The sequence below is a fragment of the Rattus rattus genome, chromosome 15 (genome assembly GCF_011064425.1).
Source record: "Rattus rattus isolate New Zealand chromosome 15, Rrattus_CSIRO_v1, whole genome shotgun sequence".
NCBI lineage: Eukaryota > Metazoa > Chordata > Mammalia > Rodentia > Muridae > Rattus > Rattus rattus.
The window spans coordinates 63,921,576-63,938,651 of NC_046168.1; the positions used below are offsets into that span (position 1 = coordinate 63,921,576).

Here is a 17,076-nt window from a genome sequence, read left to right on the forward strand (position 1 = left end):
GGCAGCGCATGCATATGTTGCATAGACACCACACAAGTAAACACACACACACACACACACACACACACACACACACACACACACACACACGCCAAATAATATAATAAAGTTAAAAAGAAAGATCAAACAGCAGTGGTATCTATCTTTCTGTCTTTGGCTCTGGTTTTCGTTCTGTGTGAGTGGTCCTCTCCAGAGAGACAAACCAGTTGCGAGGAAGCACGGCAAGTATTAATGGCGACTCTTGTGTTTGGTTTATTACAATATGCAAGAGACTGATTCGTATGTTCCCAGACACTCTGCTGTTAGTCGCTTCCTAAAGCTCTTGAAAGGCCCATCTGCCTCCTTTCTCTTGCGGGAATCCCGCTGCTCGGTCCTGCCCTGGGTACCACCACCAAGCCCCGTTCCTTCCTCTGACATCCCACAGCCTGTAACAGATGGTAGAGAATTTGCGTGAAAGCTGGGTCCCTGGGCCTCTGTATCTGTGATCTGATTACATGGACCAGCCTTTGGCGCTAGCCTTGGGGGATGGCTGCTCTTCTGTGTCACCCAGTGCTCGGAGCACGTAAGCGCCCGCATAAACCAGGAACTGTCCCGTCACCTGGGCAGCATAGGACGCGAACCGTAGCAGACTCCTGCAAGAAAGCAAGAGAAAGACACATCAGGCTTGAGATTCTCTGGGCTGGCCAGAGATGGAATGATGGGAATGCGTCACCCCACCCCACCTTACTAAGCTCCAAGGGGGCACCAATCATGTTTGAGTTGCGGCATCCATGAAATACCACTTTCAAAGCACACAGTGTCTGATTGCTCCCTGGTGGGCTGCCAGTACTCTCCAGCGCCACCTACTGGGGACAGAGCCCTCATGCAACTTTGGCAGGAGCCTGCCTAAGTAGAAACTCCCACAGAACCTCGGCCACTCCCGAGAGCATGTGCTTGCTATCGGAGGATTCTAGCAGCCAGGTGGCTGTGAGGGAATTGCTCCTACAACCCCAAGGTCAAGGTGATAAGACCGGTAAAACTGAGGAAAATTGTTGAAAGAACCAGAATTATGATCCTCTGATAGGGCATGTGGAGGCTAGGTCGTTGGGGGTGTTTCAACTTGCTCCTCACAACAAGAGGACACTTTGCCCTGTCCTAGCCTCTGAAGTCCCGAGACTGAACTAGTCTCATTTCAGATTAGGTTCAACAAAACGTGTTTCCTCATGTTCTAATTCTCTTCCTGGTCTCCGAAGTTTTCTCTCCAGTTTTCATGTCAGCGGAACGTCTGGGCCAGGTTCCATGGCGTGCGAGCGTGGTGCGAGCGTGGTGCGAGCGTGGTGCGAGCGTGGTGCGAGCGTGGTGCGAGCGTGGTGTAGGCTTGGTGCCAGCATGTATGTGTCTGTTGCTGGGTATTGGACCTAGGGCCTCTAACACGCCGGGCAAATGACTTACCACTGAGCTATTTCACACTTACATCAAAAAGCACAAAGTCCAGTTGGGGATGTAGCTTTGCGCTTTTTGGTATAAGTCTGTGATCTAAAAGTTAAGTTGAAGACCACGTGGATCAGAGCACACCGGTTGACAACAGAGGATCCAGGCCCTGTTGTTGGGCTCTGGGGCAGAAGACAAGTTAGGAGGAGCCACCCGTCCCACACGTGGGTGTGTCCAGACCCCCACTGTACCCCCACGATACCCCCTGGAGTTTGTTACCTTAGCAAGGCCTTGAAGCTTGTGCAGCGGATATCGTAGGACACTGAGTACATCTCATACATGGTGGCTTTGACATTGAGACAGCCGAGGAAGTCCTTGGGATTCAGCCTGTATAGGTCGAAGGTGATTCTGGCTATTCCTGACTTCTTCGTTTGTGTGCAGACATACTTATTGCCCTGAAGTAAAGAAGCAAGGAACAGGCTTCGAACCCATGCTGGCAAAGACAGTCAAAGTTTGGGTCTCCTAACTGTCAGCTCTAATTATTCCTGCCAAGTGACCAGCAGGCTGACGTGTTATACCACAAGTGCCCTTATCTCTTCCCTCAACAACTTCTAGTTTTGTGATTCCGGATACGTTGCTTTGGTTTTGAGGATTCGGTGTCTGATGTAGAGAGGTGTACCTGTCTTAGGGAGCCTCCTTGCTTGTTTGCATAGAGCCCGAGGCCAGACCTTGAGGATGAAAGGACTTGGTCGGCCTCCTTTTGCAACTGTCACATAGCCATGGAGGAACAGAAAGCACTATTTCTGTTTCACTTCACAAGTGCCCCTGATGAAGCAAATGCTGGAACTCATGTCTCTTGGGGTGTCTCCTATTTTCCAGTAACTGCCGAGGAGGACAGATGACTGTGTGGAAACATTAGCCACTTAAGGAATCACTCTGTCCCAGGGATACCAGGTGACCCTTCAGGTTGGGAGAGACATGTACTACAAAGGCTTGTAGATAGCTCTGTCACACCCAGAGAGAACAAAGGCACCCCAAGATGCAAATGCTAAGTCCAGGGAGATGGCTCAGTGGGAGAGAACTTGCCTAGCATGTGCAAGGTTCTGGGTTCAAGTACAATCTCTAGTCCCAGTCGCAGGGTTGGAGGGGCTCAGGAGCTGCTTTCCTAAGTGGTTTTTCCCCCCACCACACACCAGCCCCACTGTATACAGGGTCAGGCTTAGATGATGCAAGAGTCCATACCCCTCAGGAGTTGTGGGGGTTGGGAGTGCTGGAAAACTTCGAGTATTACACAACATGATCAAATACATTTGAAATTAAAACATGGGGCTAGAGAGATGGCTCAGTGGTTAAGAGCACTGGCTGCTCTTCCAAAGGTCATGAGTTCAATTCCTAGCAACCACATGTTGGCTCACAACCATGTGTAATGAGATCCAATACCCTTGTCTGGTATGTCAAGGACAGCAGCATACTCATATACATGAAATAAATAAATAAATAAATAAATAAATAAATAAATAAATCTTGAAATTAAAACATAAGTAACCCCTAAGAGCGTGCCAGTCCTTCTTGCTGAAGCCACTGTCGGTGTCCCCCTCTTCCTACCACCCAGATCATAGATGACAAGTGATTTTGGTTGTCGCCCAGTGTACCCCGCATAAGAGCCTGTGTCACTTCTAAACCTACCATCCATCACCCAAGAAAGAATCATCATTTAAAAATCCAAAACTGAGTCCAATGTGGTGGCACACATCTTCATTCCCAACACTTGTGAGGAAGAAGCAGATGGAAGATCTCCGTGAGTTTGAGGCCAGCCTGTGCTACATAGCAAGCATCAGAACAGTTGTGGTTATGAAAAGAGACCCTGGGGTTGGGGTTATGAAAAGAGACCCTTTCTCCAAACAAACAAACAAATTCAAAGCTAAGAAATAGGAGAAATTAAATTTACTGCTTCCCTCTGCTTCTATTTTACTGCCTCATGTTGCTTTCTGGCTTTTCAAAGTTTACCTGATGCTCCCTTTAGGCTGCCTGTAGACTAGACCAAGATGCTCTCACAGTGCTAGGCCAGGGGTCCTCACATGTGGGCATTCAGGATCCTACAGCCTGTCAGAGAGGAAGGGCACAGCTAGAAGACATACTGTCTTCTTCCAGGGTGGCAGACAGCATCTTCCCCTGAGATTTTAGGATTCCGGGACTGAGCAAGGGAGACATCTGGTGGCTGTTTCTTGGTTGAAATCTTTGTTCCCTTTAGAAGGAGCCTCTGGGATAACCTTCCTGAGGTAAAATGGCACTCTGTCCTCTGCAGGAAGCCACCATTTCTACCTTACAGGAAAATGGCTGAGGAGGTAAGCCAGGAGAGAACTCCAGAATCTTTGATGGGGTTTAGTGGTAGAGCATGAGAGGTACCTATCTGTGAGAGCCTGGGTTCCATTCTTACCACCCCAACTCCACCCTCAAAATCCAGTCCTCAAACCAACCATGTATTTCAGATTCACAGGGCCTGAGCTGACCCTTCAGTGTGGTACTCACGATAGTCACACTTACTACATCCTGGCATGACTTGGCACTGCGCTGCATTTCTTAGGTCCCATTACTGTGTAGGATTTAAATGTGTCATTTCTGAATTCGCCTCTAAACTCTCCTTGTATAAACCAACAGCAAACACCTTTTCCATCTGTGTTAGTTTCCTATTGCTGCTATAATAAGTTCCCAGAACTGCAGCTTAGACGTCACATGCTTCTGCTCTGAAGGTTCGGGAACAGCGGTCCTGACCAGTGTTCCCACCGTCCTTGGCATGTGGTTCTCCTTTTCCCCTGAACCTCAACCTGGCCCATATCCTCTGGCTTCACCACCCCATGAGAACGCTGTGGTGACACCAGCCTCTGGAATAGTGAGGTGACCTTCCCATCTCAGGACACACATCTGCCAAGGCTCTCTGCCAGGAACTGTTCTGAGAATGAGAGCAGATGCTCTGGAGGTCGTGCAAGCGACCACACTTTTCTCACACAGAAAGACAGGGATAGAGGAACCACTCTGGGAGAACACCAGCCTGACCTGTGACAAGCCACAGGTAGCTTGTTCCCAGCAGTAACAGCCAAAAGAAAAAAGCTCACGAGAAGAAAGAATTGGAAGCTTGGCAGTGGTGGTGCACATCTTTAATCTCAGCTCCTGGAGGCAGAAGCAGGTGGATCTCTGTCAGTTCCAGGACAGCCTGGTCTATATAGTGAGTTCCAGCGGAAGGAGGAGGAGGGGGATGAGGAGGAGGAGGAGGAAGAGAAGGACGAGGAGGGGGAGGGGAGGGGGAGGGGAGAAGGGGATGATGACGACGACAAAGGAGGAAGGAGGAAGAAGAGGAAGAAGAGAAGAAGAGGAAGAAGAAGAAGAAGAGAAAGAGGAAGAAGAGGAAGAAGAGAAAGAAGAGAAAGAGGAAGAAGAGAAAGAAGAGGAGGAAGAAGATGAAGAGGAAGAGGAAGTGGAAGAAGAGGAAGAAGAGGAAGAGGGAGAAGAAGAGGAAGAGGGAGAAGAAGAGGAGGAAGAAGATGAAGAAGAGGAAGAAGTAGAAGAAGAGGAAGAGGAAGAGGAAAAAGAGGAAGAGGAAGAAGAGGAAAAAGAGGAAGAGGAAGAAGAAGAGGAAAAATAGGACAAGGAAGAAGAGGAAGAAAAGGAAGAAGAGGGAGAGGGAGAAGAAGAGAAAGAGGAAGGTACTTTATAGGTATGGTTTCTGTGGTGGTCCGCACAGACACACAGGGAGTAGCAGTAGTAGGAGGTGTGGCCTTGTTGGGATAGGCATGGCTTGTTGGAGGAAGTGTGTCACTAAGGGGCTGGCTTTGAGGTTTAAGATGCTCAGGCCCAGTGTCTCACTCTCTTTCCCTGCTGCCTGTGGATCTGGATGTAGAAATCTCAACCCCTTCTCCAGCACCGTGTCTGACTGTGTGCCACCATGCTTCCTGCCATGGCAACAATGGCTTAACCTCTGAACTGCAAGCCAGCCCCAATGAAATGTTCCCTTTATGAGTTGCCACGGTAATGGTGTCCTTTCACAGCAATAAAACCCTCACCAAGACAGTTAGTTGCCTATTTTAAGAATAGCATTTAAGGAGGATGCAGGATGGCTCTTACAGGGTACCCAGGTTCGGTTCCCAGCACCCACATGAAGACTCACAAACATTTGAAACTCCAGGTCCAGGGGACCCAACACTACCTGCGGGTGCCAAGCACATACATAGTGCACATCTGATAAACCAGCCTCCATCTTGGGCTTTGAAGCCATCTTATAGGAAACTCAAACTAAGTCATTCCTGCGTATGATTAAATCTGTTTTTCAAAGATTACGTTATGTCCCACCTGTAACCATGACTCCTAATGCTTCTGTACTGCCCTTTCCAGGAAACAGCAACCACGTCTTTGTTTCTGGAGGTTTGGACCAACCCTGCCTTATGTTCTGCTCCTGCAACCCAATTTATTTGCTTGCCCAATCCCCCATTTGGAAAGCCCCTACTCCTAAACTACAAGAATCTTATCTTCTCCATGCCCAGCACTGATCTCTTAAAGCCTACCTCGGTAGGATGCAGCCATTGTGCACAAATAAAGCTTGCTTTAATGTCATAATAAGATAAAACAAGATCTTGTCTATCCCAGAGGTCCTGTGAGTCTCCTCTGGCTATCTCACCAGCACGCAGGAGGAAACCACCTTGGCTTTCCCACGAACACTATATTGCCAACTTTGTATAGTTTTGAATGACCTAGAAATGGTTTAATGCAGAAGTTCTCACGGTGTGGTCTGGAGAGAGAGGATCAAGCTTAAGATCCCTTCCGGGTTAAAGCTATTTATACAATACATACGAAAAGACCATTGTCCTTCTCTGTTCCCCTAGGTCCTGATTTTCTACAGCATGCTTAGGGGACATGTGTGGCTCAATGAATCATTATTTTATTTTGTTCTTTTTCTTTTTCTGCTGTTTTCCCTTTGGGCTTAGAGATCCAACCTAGGGCCTCGTGCTCGTGAAGTTCATTCACCACCAAGCTACACCTCAGTTCAAAGTCAGTGTTTTCCAAATGATCTAAGTATAACGTTTCAAGATCACTTTGATGAAAGATCCTTTCAAAATGCAAGACAGACCGAAGAGCTCAGTGGAGCAGAGTAGCCAACTCCACTGGGACCTCCTCAGATTCTCCATGGAAGCTGAGCTTTGTGGAACCGGCACCTGTTGGCTCTCACGCAGAATCAAAGCAGAGCATTCTCAATGGTGTGAAAAGACCGTCAGCACCCTCAGTGTTTCCTCTCTGTCTTCATATCTGCAGCCAGATTCCCTTCATAATTCCACCCAAACAATAGAGTATAACAGGTTAAACACAAAAATATCTCTGACAATCACTTATGGTGCGTGCGTGCGTGCGTGCGTGCATGCGTGCATGCGTGTGTGCATACCTGAGTACATGAAGTGCCCCTACTCAGAGATCAGAAGAGGCATCAGATCCCTGGAACTGGAGATACAGATGACTGCGGGCCACCATATTGGTTCTGGAAACTGAACCCGGGTCCTCTCCGAGAGCAGCGAACGCTCCTAACTGCAGAGCCATTTCTCCAGCTCTGAGAATTCAAGTGTCTTCTAGACATTAAAGAGGTTTGCAAAAATACAAAAAGTATAGTTCCTTGCTCTCTTTTGGAGAGTGATTGTTTGTTTTTATTTATTTTAAGAAAATAGTACTGAAGCTGGAGTGCTATCTGCTCTTCCAGAGGCCCTTAATTTAGTTTAATTCCCAACAACCGCGTGGTGGCTCATAACCATCTGTGCTGGGATCTCATGCCCTCTCTGGCATGTAGGTGTACCTACAGATAGAGCACGCATATATTAAGGGAATAAATAAAATCTATTTAAAAAATTTTAAAAATATATCTTCTTATTAGAATATGTGGTTTAAGCTAACCTTTATTGTTATTATTAAACACATATTTCTAATTTCTCAACTTTAGTCTTGAGGATTGGGAATGCCTGTACTTATGGCTTCTAGTTTCTCAACCTCGGCACAAATGACATTTGGAACTGGGTGATTCCTTGTTGCAAGGGCTGTGCATTGCAATTTCCCTTCTCGACAGTAACAACAGTGTCCCCAGTCTGTCATTCTAGACCATCCTTAGTTATTACGCCACGGCTCCTACAGGCAAAATATCCCCAGGTAAGAACCTCTGGTTGGATTGACAGGTATCTGTTGACTGTTTTGGTGAAACCCTTGTTAAGGACAGGTACTCAGAGTCTTCATGACCCTTTGTGAATCCCGGAATGAAGACTTCTGAAGGTGGCTTGCCTGATGTACTGTGTGCTGCTTTCTCAGCACAGTGATGGGATTTCCACAGACAATGCCTGTAGCTGCAGCCATGTGTCTTCAAGGTTGAAGGGCAATCTACTCAGTAAATAGGCAGCGGCAGGTCAACCTATGTGCAGTTAAACGAGCACACGGTGATGGCTGTCTGTACGTCTGCATCCCACTGGAATACAGTGATGGCTGTATTACATCTTCATCCCACTGCAATGAACCTGTGGGTTGTTGACAATATTTACCACCGTTCACAAAGGTGACACGGGTGGTCCTGATGCACATCTGTTATACTGATGTTAGTGTGCTCCAGGAGCATGTGCCCAGGGGAGGATCCATGTTTCTAGGTTGCAAACTATGTTTCAACCCTGTTGTTTTAGACATCAATTTGTAGGGGGGTAGGGAAGCTTGTCCTATGTCTTGAAGATGGAAAAGGGGATCATGGGGCTCCCACTTTCTCTTTGCTGTCTTCATTTCCTGCCTCTAATACAAGTGGCTTTGCCCCATTGCTTGCTCCTGCAAGGATCTGCTGTCTCAGCAAGGAGGCTGCATTGTTTGTTGACCGTGAGACAAGATAAACCTTTCTTCTTTCTAAGTTAATTGTCTTAAGTATTTTATTATAGTGTGGAAGGTTGATGAGTACAGACACACACACACACACACAAGATTAGGGTAGGTCACTGACTAAATAAAGCTCATGATTCAAAATAATTTATTTGAAATCACACAGTAGGGCTGGAGAGGTGGCTCAGCGGTTAAGAGCACTGACTGCTCTTCCAGAGGTCCTGTGTTCAAGTCCCAGCAACCACATGGTGGCTCACAACCATCTGTAATGGGATCTGATGCCCTCTTCTGGTGTGTCTAAAGACAGCTACAGTGTACTTATATATAATAAACATATCTTTTTAAAAAAGAAATCATACAGTCTAAATTCAGAGACATCAGATTTTTCTAGAAATGCGTGAGAATGCCTTTGAGGGTTATAGCTATACCTGGTAGGTGAGAGGTGAGTGTATACAGTATTTAATTATGATTAGGATGTGGCTTGCTCAGTGCACTTGTAGGTAGACTGTCTACCCAGTTGTTTGCATAGCAAGGCTGTACTTACCGGTGTCCATTTCTGTCCCTTTTCCAAGATCATGAAATGTGTGTTGTCCCTTAGGGTCTGAAAGAACTCCTCTGTGTCCACCACGGTACCATCCTCCTCCAGCACCAGCGTGACCAGGCCAGTTGTGATGACCAAGACATCCAGAGTCTAGGTTTGCAAGGGAGCACAGGAAGAGGATGAAGGGAACAGGATGACGTTTATGTTAAGGTTTCAGGGGGTCTGACTGACCGGGATAAAGCCGTGCTGGTGAAGAAACCCATTGACAGGCATCTGTGATTCAACCTTCATTCAGAAGGACAGATTAAGAGCGCTCTCTTCCTAGAGTGACCTAGTGCATGTCTACAGTTTCTGAGATTGCCTATCACGTACAGGAATAAGCAGATGGCCTTGCACACCTTGTACTTTAAGTGCATGGCCTCATGCAACACCTCAACCCCTGCTTCATGGGCTGGATGCCCACATCATGCCTACGTCTCATTTCTGTAGGAATCTCTCTGGGACTCGGCTGAGAACACTGTCTAGCCTGGTCAGATCTCCTAGGTCATAGTTTCCCTTGTCAAAGAAGGACACGGGGTTGGGGATTTTCAGTTATTTCACCTCTGGGCCCCAGTTCATCCATATGAAAAAGAGACAGAATGTCACTTTTCAGTTCCTTCACCTCTTGGGCCCCAAAGTCCTGGATGCAGAATGGACTGATGAGTTTGATATACTTCACTTTCTTTTCTTCTTCCTCCCAAAGTCCTTCCCCCTCGAATGGACTGATGAGTTTGATCCTTTTCCCTCCTTTTCCTTTTTCTTCTTCCCTCCTCCCCTTCTTCCATCCTTCTCTTCCTCCTTCCTTTCTCCCCTTCCCTCCCTCTTCCCTTCCCCTCCCCCCCCCCTTTTTGAGACAAGCTCTATGTAACCCTGTCTGCCCTGCAACTCACTCTGTAGACCAGGCTGGCCTCGAACTCAGAGTGCCACCACTACCCAGCTGATACGCTCTCCTTTAACGCTTGTGTCTTATCACTGGTTTAGTGCCCTCGGCCTGGACTCTGAGCTAGCAAAGGGTACCTGAGGCTGTGACCACAGTACCTTGCTGATAAGTTCCCGCAGGCTGCTGGCCATCACCCCACGCCGGCTGCTTCGGTCATGGTTTGAAACCCGGAAAGGACGAGCAGGGTGTATGAGGGGGGTAAGCAGGACCTTCTTCGTCTGCAACCCCATGAATGTCAGGGGCCTATGAAGGAGGCACAGAGGAGACCACTGTTCAGACAGGGTCTGGTTTCTGCTTCCTTCAACCCCCCCAACATGCACACGCACACGCACACGCACACACACGCACACCACATACAAACATGCACACACACTCACATGCACACACACACAAGCACACTCTGTCTCTCTCTCTCTCATACACACACCACACACATGCACACACACACGCACACGCACACAGAGGATTTCTCTTTGTAATAGCCCTGGCTGTCCTGGTCTTGAGTTGAAGACCAGGCCGGCTTCAAACTCACAGAGATCTGTGTGACTCTGCATCCTGAGTGCTGGGATTAAAGGCACCTCCCAGGCTTTTAAGAAGGGGTTTGACACACACACAAATAATGCAATTTTAATATTTGTGTCTAAAAGAAACACACCACATAGGAATTACTAAATGTTACATATATCCATACCTCCAAAGAGCAAGCTAGTAACTGATCAGCTTAGTGCATCCAGGCATGGCCTCAGTGTGGTCCTCAGCTCCTCTCCAAACTATATTCATCAAATGTCGATTCAAAACATGTTAGATTTATTTATTTTATGCGCAGGAGCATTTTGCCTGTACATATACACGTGTATCACGTGTGCCTTGTACCTGTTGAGTTTGGAAGAGAGCATTGAATTCCCTGGAACTGGGGTTACATGGGGTTGCTGAGTCTAGAACCTGGGTCCTCTGCAAGAATGATGTGTGCTCTCAACCTCCAAGCCATCTCTCCAGCCCCCAAATATAAACGTATTTTATTATTATTGTTGTCGTGTGTGTCTGCATGTATATGCTGTGTCCGTGTAGGTACACATGCTGAAGTGTGTGAGGGGTAGTCAGAGGACCATTTCCAGGGGATGGTCCTCACCTTTTACTTTTATGTGGGTTTGGGGATCAAACACAGGTTACCAGTCTTGTGGATCAAGAGCCCTTCCCCTCTGAACCACCTCAGCAGTCCACTGGGTGTGTCGTAAAGCTAAACGTTTGAGAATATGATTTCTAGTGACTAAAAGCAGCTAAGCCAATTTAGAGAGTTGGTGTCGGTAGACAGACAAGTAGGTACCTATTTGTATAACCCTGGTGCAGAATTAATTTAAAAGGCAAATACTGTTCAACGTGTTAGTCAGTCCAGGGTTTTCATCTGTTTTATTTTTAGTGTAGGGTTAGAACTCAGGGTTCTGTGACTGCTAGGTTAGTACTCTGCCCCTGAGCAGAGTCCCAGCCAAGGTTTTGAGATCAGCCTAGAAGGGTAGTTGGGTATGGTTAAAAATCTGTAACACTTACAACAAAAAGTTGGCTTAAAACAAGTCATTCAGGGCAACAACGCATGGCATGAACTGACTGAAGAAACAGATCTCTAAAGATACTTTTAAACTGGGATGTGCAATTTCTGTCCTGTCTTAAAACCACACTTAAAAAGATAGGGTTTAAAACAATGTTTCTTTAATGGGGTATTAAAATTACACCTCCACATATTTGTACACAAAAACTTTTCTTGTTGACAACCAAACTTTGTAACATGAAAATAGCCCACTTGATGTGGCTTTTGCACTGTCCGAACTTGGTTTTGCCTTCTAAAAATTTTGGAAGTGTACAACATTGAAGAGGTTAAAAATCACTGGCTCTTGGAATCCACCACCCCTTGGCCCCCTTTCAGTTTGCCTGAGCTCTGGCAAAAGGTTCTCTCAGCCAAGGTCAGGAAAGTTCCTAGTCTCTATAAAATGTGGAGGTTTTATAGGTTATTTTATTTTGATATTAAAAGAGCTTCAATTCAAAACTGCAATTGTTAAGGCTCAAATTTAACAGGAATTGATAGTGAGTAACCTTGTTAAATGATCAGATCCTTTAAACATGTTAAAAATACATTTAAAGTCAGGCTAAAAACTGATGCTGTTGGGCTGGGGAGATGGCTCAGTGGTTAAGAGCACCGGTTGCTCTTCCAGAGGTCCTGAGTTCAATCCCCAACAACCATATGGTAGCTCACAACCATGTGAGACAGGATCTGATGCCTTCTTCTGGTGTGTCTGAAGACAGCGAGTATACTCACATACATGAAATAAATAAATTAATTATAAGATTAAAGCTTTATTTAGTCTCCTATTTTATATTTGCAAGGCACAGTTTAAAACAGATAACTAAAAACAGACAAAGATTGTTTAACTCAGATATACTAGGTAAATACTGGCCCTCAAACCTGTCAGAGATCAGCTGAATAAGGCATTTAATGTTTAAACTTACCATGACAGAGACTCCCAAAGCCTGATAGTGACACTGCCCCACCCCCGCCAAGGTCTCTAAGAAGATATGGTCCCAAAGGCACTACCTGGAGTGTGATACAGTAACCACTGGGCATAACTACCCCCAATGTCTTGCCTGCTGCCAGGGCTGGCCTGAACTGTGGACGGAGGACATTGGAGAACTGATTGCCACACTTTGACAAGGTGAGGTCAGTTTCTCTCATGTTCCTCCTCCACAGGAAAAGCCTCTTCATCTTCTGGGCTGGATGACCAGAGTCGGCCTCTGCCCCTAGAGCCATAGAGATACACGAGCCTTGGGCATCTGCCTGAGTAATAAATGTGGACAAGTCTCTGGCATTAAAATTGATCCTTCTTCAAGTTTCTGATCAAATTACCAACTGTAGCTTGACAGCTAGAGAACAACAGACAACTAGCTCCTTACCTCAAGGTAATCCCTCACCGGGTTTGCTTATTAATTAATTAAAACTACTAATCAGTTTATTAATTAATCAAAACTACTAATCTCTTATGAAGAAGGACAGACAGATTTGCTTTGCTCGTGGTTTCATGTTACCATCTATGACTCATGATTAACAATTAAATAAAAATTACAAAATTTAAAATTATATACATTATATATTAACTTTATACATATGATATATAAAATGTAAGGCTATAAAAGTTGCTAAGAATATTCAAAAGCTCAGTATGTTATAAAAAAGATCAGAGGGCCTAAAAAGATGTTTTAAAGCATATACATACAAGTTATAAAGATATTAAAAACACTATAGGATATGTAAAATACGAAAAGACGTTTCATAGTTCTCCCCCATGCTGTTGTTATTTTAGCATCGATCAGTGGAGTTCTGATAACCGGATGGAACGCTGGGTGCTCACAGCTCAGCTGTAGCTTTGAGGTTTGGTACTCTCTTTGGTTGTCTGCGGAATAGACTTAAAGATGCTTCTCATCATTCTAAAACCATCTCTGCTCAATCTGTACATCTAACCCTTTGCACTAAATGTTCCATGACCTTTAACCCAAACACACACACACACACACACACACACACACACACACACACACACACACACACACGCCTTTTACTAGATCTCAAAGGTCTGAGTCTACTCCTGCTCTTAGAGACACCTGCTAATTGCTTTTCGGAGAGTCCTAAGACGCGGATCCCTTTGCCACAGATCAAACAGATCTGTCTGTTCTTAAAAATGGGGTTTTCCCCTTGGGAACTTAAACTTTCTTGGGCCACTATTCAAAATGGAGGTCTTATTCCTCCATTTAGTAGTTTCTTACATTGGTGTGGGTGTCTCTCTTGTGTTGGGGTCCTTCACTGGGGCAGTTTATGCCATGAAAGCTTACACAGAGGCAGGAAGGGCTGTTGGGTGGTTGGTTTGGGTCCAAGCTTGTCGGGGGTAACTATACAGAACAGTTCTATTGACTTTCATCATGATTGGTTTCCAAGGGCACAAAACATAACAAAAGATGTAATCGATCTTGGCATTAGAAAGTTTCCTAGTAACAGCGAAGACATATGAAAAAATTCCTTATAACCCCAGGGTAGCCAAGTAACAGTTACCTAGGCCTTAACATTTTACCTAGGCCTTATCAATAACAAACATCATGAATGTCATCAGAAGAACAGAAGGGGGAAACTCTAGGTCCTGAGTTCCATGAATTTTTGTATTTAGTTTTTATTTTTAAAGATTTATTCATTATATACACTGCAGCTGTCTTCAGATACACCAGAAGAGGGCATCAGATCCCATTACAGATAGTTGTGAGCCACCATGTGGTTGCTGGGATTTGAACCCAGGACCTCTGGAAGAGCAGTCAGCGCTCTTAACTGCTGAGCCATCTCTCCAGCCCATGTATTTAGTTTTTTTTTTTTTTTTTTTTTTTTTTTTTTATTAACTTGAGTATTTCTTATTTACATTTCGAGTGTTATTCCCTTTCCTGGTTTCCGGGCAAATATCCTCCCCCTCCCTTCCGTATGGGTGTTCCTCCCCACCTCCCCCCATTGCCGCCCCCCCCAACAGTCTAGTTCACTGGGGGTTCAGTCTTGGCAGGACCCAGGGCTTTCCTTCCACTGGTGTCTTACTAGATATTCATTGTCCTATGAGGTCAGAGTCCAGGGTCAGTCCATGTATAAGTGGCTTAGTCCCCTGGAAGCTCTACTGGTTGGCATTGTTGTACATATGGGGTCTCGAGCCCCTTCAAGCCTTTCCAGTTCTTTTTCTCTGATTCCTCAACGGGGTCCCGCTTCAGTTCAGTGGTTTGCTGCTGGCATTGGCTGTATTTGCTGTATTCTCTGTGTCTCAGAGGAATGTATTTAGTTTTAATTCTTTGAGAATGTGAAATTTACACCTTCTGCTAAGCCAGGTTACCACATGGGAAACAGCAGGCTCTCTGGTGTATTCTGTTCATGTCCGCTCTCAGAGATAATTAATATCATTTAATATTCTCTTCCCTAAGCAGAGACTAAGTCACAGACTTCAGTTGAGGCAGAGCTTTACTGATGGCTTTTAAAAAAATGTACCCCCCAAATCACACCAACGTGGACCGGGGAAATGGCTACAGCAACATCAAAACATTTCCTGAGAAGAACGACCCAACCCTCCATTATTTAGTTTTTGTTAACAGGAAACTATGAAGAAGTAGTGTGGTGGATCAGTGAAAACGAAGAAAGATGGGCACTCTTTTAGTAGTTAATTAGGAAAACAAATTTTGTTTCATTTTGGGGTTAATATTTAATTAAATTTCAAAGTGTGATGGGCCTGTTCCTGTTGCTGTTTTAAGTCAAGGTTCTCATGTAACCCAGGTTAGCCTCTCATGTAACCCAGGTTAGCCTTCAATTAATCCCCTATGCAGCAGAGGACGACCTTAAACTTCAGATTCAGCCCCAGGCATTCACTATCACTGTCCACTGTGAGCTAAGCAGCAAGGGCACAAACGAAGGGCACGCGATTAAATGCAAGACACGTTGGTCGCCATGAAAGAGTGCCTCTGAAATGCTACTGCATGCTCTCAGACCACACGCAAGCCTGTATTCAACAAAGGAGAGAAATAATCCTGGGAAATGGAGCATTAAGACACGCCCTAAACACAGCTCCCTCAGGTGACAGGTGTGCTGTCGAGCCTCCCGGGTGGCTAAGCCTCTGTGGAAAGCAGGGGTGTGACACACAGGGAGCTTTAACCCAAGGGCTCTTCCTCACGTAGGAACAGACCCATAAAGATATTCCAAGGAGGGCTGGAGAGATGGATGGAAGAGCACCGACTGCTCTTCCAGAGGTCCTGAGTTCAAGTCCCAGCAACCACATGGTGGCTCACAACCATCTGTAGTGAGATCTGATGCCCTCTTCTGGTGTCTCTGAAGACAGCTACAGTATATTCGTATACATTAAATAAGTAATAAAAAATGAAAAAAGATATTCCAAGGAGCTGGAGAGATGGCTCAGCAGGTAAGAAGCAGTAGATGCTCTTTCAGAGGACCTGGTTTTGAATCTCAGCGCCCACATTGTGGGTCACAGTGGTAGTTCCAGATCTAAGGGATATGGTGCCCTCTTCTGGCATTTTTGGGTACTACATGCATGGGATGCACATATATACATTCAAATAAAACAGTCATACGCGTAAAATAAAAATTAAGGAAAAAAAACCCTGTCAGGTTAAGTCAGGTTGCTATCTGTGTTGATGCATGTAAGGAAGTTCTGAAAAGGGGACTGCCCGTCAACACTGGCCACTCATAACTTCTTATTCCCTTTTCTCCTCCATTCCTCTCCCCCTCCTATAGCTCCACCAACAAGTTGACACTCTGAAATTAGACCTAGGTTGTCAGCAACGATTTGGTCTGAAGTGCACACAACCAGCCTCCCCAGGACCCCATACTGCTCGCCTCTGAGCACCCGTCATGGTGATTCTTCAAATGCACGGTCACCACAGCACCATACCCCATTTCTCAGATGGGAAGACTGAGACCCGACACGGTGTCTCAAGGTCATCCAAAGTGATAAAGGGAAGTGACGGGATGGGATGTGGCATCTGTCCTCCTAAGCCAAAAGTTTCTGTTGGGTGGGAGAACTGGATCACAAACAATCTACAGGGGGGTTGGGGATTTAGCTCAGTGGTAGAGCGCTTGCCTAGCAAGCGCAAGGCCCTGGGTTCAGTCCCCAGCTCCGAAAAAAAGAAAAGAGAAAAAGGAAGAAAAAAAAAAAACAATCTACAACATCCTGGAGCAACCAGGTCGAGAGCACAGCAGCTCAAATCGTGATTATTTTATCATTATTACAATAATAATTCTCTCTCTATGTAGTCCTAGCTGGCCTGGAACTTGTGTTGCAGACCAGTCTGACCTCAAACTCGTGAAGATCTGCCTGCCTCTGCCTCCTGAGTGCTATGATTAAAGTTTTGTACCGCCACATCCAGCCTATTTTTTAACCATTTTTAATTAGGTATCGGTGTGTATGCTTGCTTTCGGGTATATGCAAGTGAAGGCAAGTGCCCAAGGAGGTCAGAGGCTCAAAAGTCCTGAAGCCGAAATTACAAATGGCTGTGAGCTTCCTGATATCCAAGCTAGGAATTAAACTCAGGTCCCTTGTAAGAGCGGCAAGCGCTCCTGACCGCAGAGCTCTCTCTCCAGTCCCAAGCACAGCAGGTGTATATTATATACTGGATTCTTTCCCTTTTCAGATGTGTAAAGTGGCTGCACAATAGACGCCTCCCATGAGACTGTGTGGAGGGGACTGGGCCAGCCCTC

The 17,076-nt window shown here is 45.8% G+C and overlaps 1 protein-coding gene across 1 annotated transcript in view; it reads right to left on the minus strand.

Annotated features, from left to right (window-relative positions):
• Positions 1-228: 228 nt before the first annotated feature.
• Cidea (cell death inducing DFFA like effector a) overlaps positions 229-17,076 on the minus strand; it is a 25,810-nt gene continuing 8,962 nt past the window's right edge. Inside the window, exons 2-5 of the mRNA XM_032885642.1 lie at positions 9,908-10,052; positions 8,834-8,980; positions 1,690-1,865; positions 229-632 (exon numbers count right to left, since the gene is read on the minus strand). Of these exons, the coding sequence (XP_032741533.1) occupies positions 491-632; positions 1,690-1,865; positions 8,834-8,980; positions 9,908-10,052 (610 nt within the window). The 3' untranslated portion in view covers positions 229-490. The remainder of the gene's footprint in view (positions 633-1,689; positions 1,866-8,833; positions 8,981-9,907; positions 10,053-17,076) is intronic.